Source organism: Pongo pygmaeus, chromosome 19 (genome assembly GCF_028885625.2).
Source record: "Pongo pygmaeus isolate AG05252 chromosome 19, NHGRI_mPonPyg2-v2.0_pri, whole genome shotgun sequence".
Taxonomy (NCBI): Eukaryota; Metazoa; Chordata; class Mammalia; order Primates; family Hominidae; genus Pongo; species Pongo pygmaeus.
This window is the reverse complement of record NC_072392.2, coordinates 17,957,861-17,970,535: the sequence shown is the minus strand read 5'-3', so window position 1 is coordinate 17,970,535 and position 12,675 is coordinate 17,957,861. Positions and strand designations below refer to the sequence as shown.

Below are 12,675 nucleotides of genomic sequence, written 5' to 3'. Positions count from 1 at the left end.
GTAACGGCCGCTGGTCGAGGCACCGTGCCCTGCGCTGCTGCAGCACATGAAGCTGGCCCTGACCTCAGAGAGATTCTAAACCCTGGCCCCGGGGCGCAGAGGCCCAGGAAGTGCCTGTACTTGGCTGACTGGTGGTAGTGAGACACCTGGGTCCTCGGGTCCTAGCTCTCCTGCTTCTGGACTTAGTTTCCTCATGTGTTGTTTTTATTTTGTTGAGACAGGGTCTTCTTGCTCTGCTGCCCAGGCTGGAGTGCAGTGGTGTGATCATAGCTCACTGCAGCCTCGAACTCCTGGGCTCAGCCTCCCGACTAGCTGAGATTATAGGCGCAGGCCACCACACCTGGCTAAATTTATTTATTTTATTTATTATTATTATTTTTTGAGACAGAGTCTCGCTCTGTCGCCCAGGCTGGAGTGCAGTGGCGCAGTCTCAGCTCACTGCAACCTCCGCCTCCCGGGTTCACGCCATTCTCCTGCCTCAGCTTCCCAAGTAGCTGGGACTACAGGCGCCCGCCACTACGCCCAGCTAATTTTTTTTTTTTTTTGTATTTTTAGTAGAGACGGGGTTTCACTGTGTTAGCCAGGATGGTCTCGATCTCCTGACCCCGTGATCCACCTGCCTCGGCCTCCCAAAGTGCTGGGATTACAGGCGTGAGCCACTGCGCCCGGCCTTATTTATACTTTTTGTAGACACGGGGGGCTTGCTATGTTGCCCAGGCTGGTCTTGATCTCCTGGCCTCAAGTGATCCTCTGGTCTCAGCTTCTCAGAGTGCTGGGATGACAGGCGTGAGCCACCGCGCCCTACCCAGTTTCCTCATTTGTAAAATACTTCCTAAGGTTGTCACCATAAGCAAATTAAAGAATGCACGTGTAGCTCGCAGCATACAGCAGGCCCTCAGTGAGTGGCAGGTTATTATTCCGTTTTGTTTTGTTTTGTGTGCCAGGTTATTATTCCCACTTAGTGTCAGCACCCCTGTGCTCGTACCCCCCTACAAAGGGAGGCTCCAGAAGAGAAGCATCCGTCTTGGTCCCTGCTGTTCAAGGGGGCTCGCCCTGGCTGACACATAGCAGGACCCCAATAAATGAGCCACAGCTGTTATATGCCCAGCCCTCCTTCGCAGGGGAGGAGGGTGTCTAGTGTCCCCATTTTACAGGAGAAAAACTGATGCCCAGGTGGAGAATGGCCCACACAAGGTCGCACGGAGCGGGTGGCAGGGGTAGGCGCTTTCGCCACACTGTGCCCCTCAGGCCCACAGGTAAGAATGAGGCCACCAAGACACTCTCTCGCAGAGGTGACCTAAGAGGTTGGATGTGCCGGGCCTCTAGCCATGTGCAGCCTCTCTACCTGGTCCCCGGAAGGCACGGGACCCAGACAGCTTCCTCCACACCGGAGGCTCACATTACAACGCACAGACATCCTGGATGGCCGCCTGTCACATCACCTGTTCGCGGTCTCGGAATGCAGCCCTGCACCTTTAAATCCAGACTGCGTCAAGGAGTCCCGCCCCAGAGGGAGCGCGTCTATCGGCTGGGGGGCGGGGCCTGCCCTTCATTGGCTGAGCCGCGCAGTATTTTGGCACTTGTGCGCTGGACTCGAGCGCTCCGATTGGAGTTAGGGCCTGTTTGTCTGCGTGCTGCTAAGTCCGCGGCCGCCCCTGGGGCCCTAGACGTTGGGTTCCAGGGTTCTTCACGTTCCATTCCCAGGCTGGTCTGAGCTCCGGGGCCGTGGTCCCGCTGCCTCCTCCGGTCGTTGTGCGGAGGCTGCCACGCAGGTACAGCTGCAGCGCGGCGGGGCGGCCCCCAGGGTCACCGGGCTCGGGGCTTGGCGCGCGACGGAACGCAGATCGGGGGCGTGGCCCGCGATCACCGCTGGGGAAGACGGGGAGGGGACCTTTGGGGGACCAAGGGCCGCGTTCGAATCCTAGCCCAGCCCCCTTCCCTTCTCGGTCTCTTGGTTTACCCTGCGAACGGGGCGTCACCCGCCCACCTAGGGCTGCTGCGCGGCCTGCTCCGCCCGGGCCCAGGGCAGGCAGGTTTGGCGGAGGAGGGAAGGCCAAACGGCCTCCAGGGCCCAGCTGCGCAAACTTGGGTTATTTTCAACCACCCGTGCCCTCTCCCGCTTCTCGGAGCTGGAAGGCTGTGGACTGAGGCCTGCGCGACCCCGCCAGTGGTGGGGCTGAGTCTCAATTTAGACAGGTTGGGAGTATTTAAAGCGCTTTACAGTTTGCAAAGTAGATTCCTGGTCTCTCTGGGGGCGGATGGCAGTATTGATCCCCGAGTCACGGATGAGGAGATTGAAACCGGCCCTGGGGCCGTGGCGGGTCACCCGGTTGGCCTGGGATCGCCCCAGAGACCGTCTTATTTTTAGTCTGGGGCGAATGGGCGGGTGTACAGGGCTGAGTCACACAGCGCTTCAGGCTTCAGCTACTCCAGGCATCTGGTCACCTGGCAACTGGGCCCCTGGCACCCACACTCTGGCAGGGCAGGTAGAAGTCCTTGGTGCCCGGGCAGGCTGTGACCTCATGGTCATCTGCTCAGGCCTCCCCAGGAAAGTTCTGCCTGGTGTCTAACTGATGTCCTAAGGTCCCAGCCCTTCTCAGCTCCCAGGGCCTGAGGGTGGTGTCCCCCTCGCAGAAAGTGAGGAACGTGGACTGGGCCCTAGGAGATCTTTGCCTCCACTTCTCAAGTGCTGGCCCCCACCCAGCCACACACTTCAAGGCTGCCCACATCTGCCTCTCACTGCTGCCTATGCTATCTTACAGGTGAGCAAACAGGCTGGGGCCCAGCCCCACCTTACCTTCTCTGTTGCTTGGCCTTCCGGCAGCTGAGAAGCATCACCCACCACTACCTACACATTGTCCCAAGACTGAGAGGCCCAGAGAGCCCCCTGTACAGAGGCACTGGGCAGCCCTTTCTGCCCTGCTAAAGGGGCTTCAACCCTGACAAGCACATCTGCACTGGCCTGCCTGGGCAGCTTGGGCTGTCTCACTCTGCCCGTGCTCTGACTTGCTAGCTCTACCTCTTGGGGCTACCCTGTCAAGATTTGGGGATAACTGGTCCCAGTGGTCCCCCAGACTGGCTGGGGCCCCAAATGGTTGGTCTTCTCTGGACTTTGGGCTCTTCTGAAGAGGTTATCATAGAGGGCTGCTGTGCTCTCTGGTTAGGAACCTTCAGATGAGGCTGCTGCTGAGGACCTGGGCACCTGGCACAGGGAGAATCCGTCAGACTCTGTGGGCGGAGAGTCTGGAGGCCTTGCAGTCATGGGTTGGAGACCTTACCACTCACTAGTGAGCTGGCAGCCTGTAGCTCTGTAACATAGAGGTGGTGATGATGACACCCTGGTGATGTCAGAGGTCCTGGAGGGTGGGCTCCAGGGACAGAGGCCCCTTCCTATACCTGCACAAGCCTCAGGGCCTTTGCGAGCTTCTTTCCAGGGAGTAGGTTGTTTGCAGCTTTGGGAGAAGGGGCTTGGCAGCTCCCTCATCTCCTCATGAGAGATGGGGGCTTGGAACCCCCAAACCCAAGCTCATATCCCATCCCTGCCCTTTCTCAGGTGCTTTACGTGGTTTCCCAGGGCCTCGATGTCCTCCCCTGTGGATGGGTGGCCCCTTTCTCTGAGAAATTTTCAGAAAGCCCCCCGTCATGGGCTCAGCTCTGTTACCCAGCATAAGGACAGCCAGAGCACCTGTCCACAGCAGCCCTCTCCCAGCCTGGCCACCTGCACCTGAGCTGCCCCTTCACCTCTGGCTCTCTTACAGGCAGACCATGGCAGAGTTCTCCCAGAAACGGGGGAAGCGGCGTGGCGACGAGGGGCTGGGCAGCATGGTGGACTTCCTTCTGGCCAATGCCCGCCTGGTGCTGGGCGTGGGCGGGGCTGCTGTGCTGGGCATTGCCACCCTGGCCGTGAAGCGGGTAAGGCCAGGTGGGCGGGTCATGTCTGAAGCTCCTAGAGGAGGACAACAGGGTTGGGCTTTTCAGAGGGGCCCTGGGGAGGTGTGGGGACTGCCCCAGGCCTTCATGGGAGCCCAGGGCACCTGCTTCTCCACCCAGCACGCTGGTCTGCTTTGCCCTTGGGCTTTGCTGTGACTGCCCAGACTTCATATACACTGATCTGTGTGACTGTGCCTGCAGTTCATTGACAGGGCCACTAGCCCGCGGGATGAGGACGACACCAAGGCAGACAGCTGGAAGGAACTGAGCCTGCTCAAGGCCACACCACACCTGCAGCCCCGGCCTCCACCTGCTGCCCTTAGCCAGCCAGTGTTGCCCTTGGCCCCCTCATCGTCTGCCCCAGGTGAGTGGCACTCCTTCCCCTCTTTTGGTGTCACATTCAAGAGATGCAGCGCAGGCTTTGCCCTGACTGACCGTGTGGCCCTGCGCGAGTCCCTGCTTCTCTCTGGGTTGTGGGCTCCTCAGATATTTAATGGGGGTGGTGTTTCTTTGCCCTGCTCCTGGAGCAAGGTGGCAGCGTTGTGATGGTGGGGAGCTTTAGATGGGGAAACTGAGGCCCAGAGGGGCGTGACATACCTACCTACTCTGCATGAAGCTGTTTTAGCCAGGGTGTTGGACTCTGGGGCAATGAGAACTCGTCACCAAGCGCTCACTATATGTGAGGACCTGAACTGAGTGCCTTCTCAGGTGCCACTGCAGGTGAGAAAAGTGAGGCCCTGGGACATCACACAGCTAGTTCTCGGTGGTGTTTTCTTAACTAATCACAGGCTGTTCCGACATGTTCCCTGCCCCTTCACTCTGCAGAAGGGCCTGCAAAAAGTGATCCTGAGGTGACACCACAGCTCAGCTCCCCAGCACCGCTGTGTCTGACACTGCAGGAGAGGCTGCTGGCCTTCGAGCGGGACCGTGTGACCATCCCAGCAGCCCAGGTGGCTTTGGCCAAACAGCTGGCTGGTGACATTGCCCTGGAGCTGCAGGCCTACTTTCAGAGCAAGTTCCCAGAACTGCCGTTTGGGGCATTCGTGCCTGGGGGGCCGCTCTACGACGGGCTGCAGGCGGGGGCTGCGGACCATGTGCGTCTCCTGGTGCCACTGGTGCTGGAGCCCGGCCTGTGGAGCCTGGTGCCGGGCGTGGACACCGTGGCGAGGGACCCTCGCTGCTGGGCCGTGCGCAGGACTCAGCTTGAGTTCTGCCCCCGCGGAAGCAGCCCCTGGGACCGCTTCCTGGTCGGGGGCTACCTCTCCTCCCGCGTCCTGCTGGAGCTACTCCGCAAGGTGCTGGCTGCCTCTGTCAACTGGCCGGCCATTGGCAGCCTTCTCGGGTGCCTGATCCGGCCCAGCATGGCCTCGGAGGAGCTGCTGCTCGAGGTGCAGCACGAACGCCTGGAGCTCACTGTGGCTGTGCTTGTGGCAGTCCCTGGGGTCGATGCTGATGACCGCCTCCTCTTGGCCTGGCCCCTGGAGGGGCTGGCGGGGAACCTCTGGCTGCAGGACCTGTATCCAGTGGAGGCTGCTAGGCTGCGAGCCCTGGACGACCGTGACGCTGGGACTCGCCGGCGGCTGCTGCTGCTGCTGTGTGCTGTCTGCCGTGGCTGCTCGGCCCTGGGGCAGCTAGGCCGGGGTCACCTGACCCAGGTGGTCCTGCGTCTGGGGGAGGACAACGTGGATTGGACGGAGGAGGCCTTGGGTGAGCGCTTCCTGCAAGCCCTGGAGCTGCTCATTGGCAGCCTGGAGCAGGCCAGCCTGCCCTGCCACTTCAACCCCAGCGTGAACCTCTTCAGCAACTTGCGTGAGGAGGAGATTGACGACATTGGCTACGCGCTATACAGTGGCCTACAGGAGCCCGAGGGGCTGCTCTAGGTGGGTGGGAACGGGTGGCTGCCATGTTTTCTAATGCTGGGGAGCTGCACCCACCTCCCTTCCAGGGATTTGAATAGTGGTTTTTCTCTAGCTTTTAGCCAGAACAAAAGAGGGTACATTACTTAAACCCAGGGCATTGGGATGTGCTTGGGCTACGGTGGCCATAAACCCTGAGTCCAGAGAGCTTGGGTCACTGTCACCTGAGTGCAGCTGGGCTGCCTCAGGCAGCTTGGAGTGCCAGCCATTCCTGCAAGCACTGTTTCAGCCCTTGGGGCCAACCCCAGGACCTTGGCTCTGTCTATCACCAGCAACCAGTCCACCAACAGAATGTGGTTTCTGCCATCCTGGGCAGAAGCTGAAGGCCAGCTTCACATTTCTGCTGAGAGAAGGTGACTTAACGCCTTCTCCAGCCCCAGCTCCAGGCGTTTTGAGGCGTCTGGTGTCTGGTGGTAGGTATGGTGTGTTTGTTCTGTCCCCCAGGGGCTGGAGTCACCTGGTGCCCCTGAAGGACAGATTTTTGGCTGTTAAAGGATGGCATTTTCCTGCTGTCTTCTGTGCGTTTAGTTTTCTTGCTGAGCAGGAGCTCAGTGTGACTTGCCACCCACCTGATACCTCAGGGCAAGGCCCTTTTTTCCTCCAGCCAGGTGAGTGTTTTCTTCAGGCAGCTGAGGGTCCTGGGGGAGCTGAGGCTCTGTGCTGCGCCCCCAGCCCACAGCTGGGGCATCTCACTGGAGCTGTTCCAGGCCCCACTGGAGAGCAGAGGACCTGATCCCCCACCAGAGAGGTCCGGTGTGCACAGCCGGCCTCCCAGTGTGCCAAAATGAACTGCTCTCAGCTGATGGCTGTATTCTGACTTTGAAGCCTGTTAAGAGGTAGCAAGGGGGCTAGAGGAGGGAGATTCCACCTCCCCTCCCAAGTGACCCTCCTCCTGCCTCTGGCATCCTTCCTGCTGAAACGAAGCTCTGCTTCGAAGATGTGAACAAGAATAAAAGGAAAAAATTCTAACGTATATGTAACTCAGGCTGGATAAGGGGGTCTTGGTGCTTTCATAACGCAGCTGTTGAGGGTTTTCTGTAAGTCCTGTGGCTTGTCCTGGCACTTTGGCAAGAGTGCTTGAGGTCAATTGGAGGTGGTAGAGTTTACTTTAAAAAGTAGCATCTTGGCTGGGTGTGGTGGCTCTCACCTGTAATCCCAGCATATCGGGAGGCCGAGGCGGGCAGATCACGAGGTCAAGAGATTGAGACCATCCTGACCAACATGATAAAACCCCAACTCTACTAAAAAAGACAAAAATTAGCTGGGCGTGGTGGCACGCGCCTATAGTCCCAGCTACTTGGGAGGCCGAGGCAGGAGAATTGCTTGAACCCGGGAGGTAGAGGTTGCATTGAGCTGAAATTGCACCACTGCACTCCAGACTGGCGACAGAGCAAGACTCTGTCTCAAAAAAATAAATAAATAAAAAAGCATCTTGACCCCGCGCCGTGGCTCACGCCTATAATCCCAGCACCTTGGGAAGCCGAGGCAGGTAGATCACCTGAGGTTGGGAATTCAAGACCAGCCTGACCAACGTGGAGAAACTCTGTCTCTGGTAAAAATTCAAAAAAAATTAGCTGGGCATGGTGGCGCATGCCTGTAATCCCAGCTACTTGGGAGGCTGAGGCAGGAGAATTGCTTGAACCTGGGAGGCGGAGGTTGTGGTGAGCTGAGATCGCGCCACTGCACTCCAGCCTAGGCAACAAGAGTGAAACTCTGTCTCCAAAATAAAATAAAATAAAATAATAATAATAAATTAGCATCTCAGTCTGTTTGGGTTGTGATAACAAAATGCCATAGACTAGGTGGCTTATAAACATCAGAAATTTATGTCTTACCATTTTGGAGGCTAGAAATCCAAGAGTGAGTCACAAACAGATCCCATGTTTGGTGAGAGCCCACGTCCTGGTTCACAGGTGTCCCCAGTCTAGCAGTCCTCATGTGGAGGAAGCGGGGAAATGCTCTCCTAGGGTCTCTTGTAAGGAAACTAAGCCCACCCATGGGGTGGGGGCCCACATTCATGATCGAATGACGTCCCAAAGACCCCATCTTCTGTTAGCAGTGCCTTGGGGGTTAGGATTTCAGCATACAAGCTGAAGGGGACACAGACTTTCTGTCCGTGACAAGGTAAGTGGAAGGAAAAGATGAAAAGCTTGGTGTTGCTTTAGTAATGGGAACCAGCCAGTTTGGGATGTTTCTTCCCACAAGGCTGAACTGCTGAGCCCTGCACCATACTTTCTGTTATCAGTGGGCTGTTGACAGCCCTTCAGCCATGCTCCTCAGTTTTTAGAAACCTGTGTTTTTTTTCTTTTGAGAGTGAGTATCACTCTGTCGCCCAGGCTGGAGTGCAGTGGTGCGATCTCGGCTCACTGCAGCCTCTGCCTCCTGGGTGAAAGCAATTCTTCTGCCTCAGCCTCCCGAGTAGCTGGGACTACAGGCGCGCGCTACCACGCTCGGCTAATTTTTGTATTTTTAGTAGAGATGGATTTTCACCATGTTGGCCAGGATGGTCTTGATCTCTTGACCTTGTGATCTGCCTGCCTTGGCCTCCCAAAGTGCTGGGATTACAGGCATGGGCCACCGCGCCTGGCCAGAAACCTGTGTTCTCTGCCTCCCTTGCACCTCTTTGTGGCTGCACAAGTGAGGAGGAAACTTGCCTCGCCTTGTGCAGGTGAGAGGCCAGGGCATCTTAACCCTCCCACCCCCAAGAGCCAAAGCCAGGGCTCACTTCCTATCACCAGATGACAGATGTGGGCGGGGGAGGGCTCTGGTCTGTGTGCAGGGCTGCTTCCAGCCTAGCTGTGCCACTCGTACCCTGCTGGTCCTTCCCCGACTTATGTCCTGAGGGGACTCCCCTACCCCTTCCAGCTGTGACTACAGGACCCAAGGGAAGCAGGACTGTGCCGAGCAAATGGAATAGTGGTGTAGGCCTCTGGGTGTTGGGCGTAGAGCAAGAGGCGGGCACAAGGGCTCCTTGCAGAGGATATTATAAGGGTCCAAGGTAGGAGACACTTGGCTGAGGTCCATTCCAATCACTTGATGCCTTGATGCTGGAGAGCTTTGAGCAGTTTCCTTGGCAGTGTTGGGGCAGCAAGGGAACAGTCTGGGGCAGAGCCTGTGCCTCAGTCTTCTCATCTCTTAACTGGAGAGGGTCACGTAATACCCAACCCCAGGTGCTTGTGACGATTAACTGGGGTGGGCAGTGCTAACATAATGCCTGGGAAGGAGGACTGGTGGGCCTAAGCTATGCCCCACCCTCCAGCCACATCCAAGCCCCAGCACAGCAAGGTGCTCCCAGCTGCCACTCCAGCCCCTGGTCAGAGTGCAGCTGTCCGGGAAGCAAGCTCAGTCTCGAGTCCCACTCCTTCGACGACCAGACCCCAACACAAGCCTGATGTAGAGGCCACTTGCTTCAGGTAGCTCTAAATTTCCTGTCTCATACCATGGCTTAAAAAAAAAAAATCCAGGATGAGTTAAAAGTGTTCATGGTTCATGTTTGTGGTTTCATCACCTAGCCAAGGTTAATGTCTGGGTCTTCCATTTCTAGCCAGAGAACTGGAAACAAATCACTGTTTTGCTAGGAGCTTTGCATGACCTCACGCCCTGGGCTGCTGGGTCCCGGACTGTCCTGATGGGCTGTGAAATCCCACCCACTCCCCTCCCCGCAAGGCAGGGATGGCCTCTGCCCTGCCTGCCTGGGAGCAGGGTATGCGCTTGCCTAGGCCTCAGTGTCTTAACACTGTGGTGACTCAAATTTCTTGTTTTACCTTCACCAAGTAACCCAGAGCCAGGATCCTTGATGACTGTGGTAAGGCAGTGACGACCCCTGCTCAGAATGCAAGGGTCGCTAGGGAAGATTTTAGAAAAAAAAAAGGACTCCAAAAACAGAGAATCTAAATGTAGTCCTTTGAAAATGTCACCCATAGATCCTCTACCACTAACTGTAATAAATTTGACCAAATAGCATTTCCTTTTTGTAAATCCACTTGTACGCACTTCTCTTCAGCAATGCTTGCTGTGGGATTTTCCTCAAAGGGGGACCATTTATTCCCATAGAGCTGACCTGTTCAGCTCGTTTCCATGTCTGCTGCTAATATTTAAAAAAGCAAACAAAAAAACAGGCCAGGTACGGTGGCTTATGCTTGTAATCCCAGCATTTTGGAGGTTGAAGCGGGAGGACTGCCTGAGGCCAGGGTTTCGAGACCAGCAGGGGCAACATAGTCAGACCTCATCTCTACAAAAAATAGCCAGGTGTGGTGTATACCTATGGGCCCAGCTACTCAGGAGGCTGAGGTGGGAGGATGGCTTGAGTCTAGCAGGGCGAGGCTACAGTGAGCCATGATTACCCCTGGGATTACAAGCTGGTCTCAAACTCCTGGCTTCAAGCAGTCCTCCCAGCTCAGCCACCCTAAGTACTGGGATTACAGGCGTGAGCCACTGTGTGTAGCCAACATTTTTTTTTTTTTTTTGAAACGGAGTCTTGCTCTGTCACTCAGACTGGAGTACAGTGGCCCAATCTCTGTTCACTATAACCTCCACCTCCCTGGTTCAAGCAATCCTGCCTCAGCCTCTTGGGTAGCTGGGTTTGCAGGCATACGCCACCCCACTCGGCTGATTTTTGCATTTTTAGTAGAGACAGTTTCGCCACGTTGCCTGGGCTGGTCTCGAACCCCTGACCTCAAATGATCTGCCCGCCTCAGCCTCCCGAAGTGTTGGGATTACAGGTGTCAGCCACTTGTGCCCGGCCAACATTTGCGTTTTTAATGACACTTTTCTTTTGTAATCAGGATATATATACAATCTTAATTCCTTGAGAAAGCTAAGGCTTAGTGGAGAAAACCCAGGTGTGTTCCAAAGACAAACACCGGTGATTCAGGTGACCTGCACTGGGTCATCTCTGCACTGCTTGCCGAAATCCTGAGACGATGAGACCAATTAGTTCAGTGGGCTGCGGCCTCTGGCAGGCAGGGAGGCCACTGGAGCTCGCTTGCGTGGGTTTCAGAAGGAACCTTCCAAGTTCAAACTGCAGGCCAGACCCTGACTCTATATTAGTGTTTTCCAGAAGGACAGAACCAATAGGCTGTATGTATATATAGAAAGAGAGTTAATTAGGGAGAAGTGGCTCACAGGATTACAAGGTGAAGTCCCAGAATAGGCCATCTACAAGCTGTGGAAAGAAGCTGGTAGCATAGCTGAGTCCAAGTCCAAAAGCCTCAAAACCAGAAAGCCCACAGTGCAGCCTTCAGTCTGTGGCAGAAGGCTCCAGGAAGCTACTGGTGCAAGTCCCAGAGTCCAAAGGCCGAAGAACCTGGAGTCTGATGTCCAACAGCAGAGAAGAGGAAGCAAGCATCTGGCACAGGAAGAGGGAGAGGGCTGGAGAAGACTCAGCAAGGTGCTCATCCCCCTTCTTCCACCTATTGTTCTGGCCGTGCTGGCAGCTGATTGGATGGTACCCACCCACATTGAGGGTGGGTCTTCCTCTCTCAGTCCACCGAGTCATGTCACTCTCCTCTGGCAACACCCTTACAGACACCCAGAAAAAATACCAGCCATCTCGGCATCCCTTAATCCAGTGAAGTTGACACCTAACATTAACCACTGCACCACCACCTGTGTGTGAGCTGGTGGTCTAAGGTGGGGATGGGGTGCACAGATCTGTCCCTGGTAGGGACGGTCAACAGGTGAGTGGCAACACCCTGGTGAGCATATTGAGCTGGGGCCACCTGTGTTGCAGTCTAAGAAACCTGGAGATCCAGCTGAATGTGAACATCCCAGGTCTTCGGCCGGATTCTATAAGAGGCAGGTGGTGAATTCATCCCAAAGGGCAGTGGGTTCTCTGCCCAGTGTCTCAAAAGCCAGTGCCTCCAGGTGCGGGCCCCAGCGCTGTTGGGCACATTGAGCCTGGCTCTGGGGACTGGGGGAGTCGGATGTTGGTGACAGGGCTTATTTTTAATTCTGGACGCTCTAAGTATCTGGGGTGGGATCAGGCAGAGACTCCTCAACTGCTACAAGTTGTGTGGGGTGGTCTCGTTTCCTCTGCTGTTAAGTGCAAGCAGTCACCTGGGGAAGCATGTGCAGGACGTCAGCCAGGCTTCTTTGCCAAGATGGCAGGGAAGCCTCCAGTTACCCCATGGGCTCTCAGCATTGGTGTGGAGAGCAGGGAGGGGCTTTTTACAAAACTCTGATGGGGCTTGGGGGGACATGGCATCAGAGACTAGGTTTCAAGGCCAGGTTAGCTGCTTGGTAGAGGAAAGCACTTAACCCAACAGAGCTATGGTTCCTGCACAAAAAGGACAGGAGATGCTGTCTTGCCGGCAGCAGGAGGTTGAAACCACTGTAGGTGACAGCCTGGCCAGTGCCTAGTCTCAGCTAGATCCAGCAAGGGTGGGGGGGTCATTTTCTTCTCCTTGGTTTTGCATTGCACAAGCTGCAGATGTGGCTCAACACAGGGACTAAACACCCTTCCAGTCAATGTCGACGGGGTAGGATGAGCTGCATGCTGCTAACCTGAGTGGGCCATCGAGAGAGACTTAGAAATTCCAACAGGTTTGATTTGTGAAGCTTTAATTTGCAGTCGTGCCTGACTGTAAGCCTTCACTAGACAGCCTCAATATGAACAAGGACACCCCATTACGTATGAGGCAACTGGGGCTCCAGGGATGAGGCCGCACACCCAGGGTGGCAGAGCAGGCCAGGAAGTGGGAGCTGAGCCTGGGTCTGCCTGATCTCAGATGCCTAGCCCAGTCCATGGTGCAGCCCAATCCTGCAGTTTGGTTTTGAGACACACAGGAGTTGCCTGCAGAGATGTGAAAACCACAAAGGCATCTGATAT

At 56.0% G+C, this 12,675-nt stretch overlaps 1 protein-coding gene across 1 annotated transcript; it reads left to right on the top strand.

The window, feature by feature from the left end:
- Nucleotides 1–1,551: 1,551 nt before the first annotated feature.
- Nucleotides 1,552–7,280, top strand: MIEF2 (mitochondrial elongation factor 2). Its single transcript, XM_054459169.2, has 4 exons — nucleotides 1,552–1,772; nucleotides 3,759–3,912; nucleotides 4,132–4,294; nucleotides 4,756–7,280. Exons 2-4 carry the CDS (start codon nucleotides 3,766–3,768, stop codon nucleotides 5,808–5,810), a joined length of 1,365 nt encoding a protein of 454 aa, XP_054315144.1. The 5' UTR covers nucleotides 1,552–1,772; nucleotides 3,759–3,765; the 3' UTR covers nucleotides 5,811–7,280.
- Nucleotides 7,281–12,675: the final 5,395 nt, after the last annotated feature.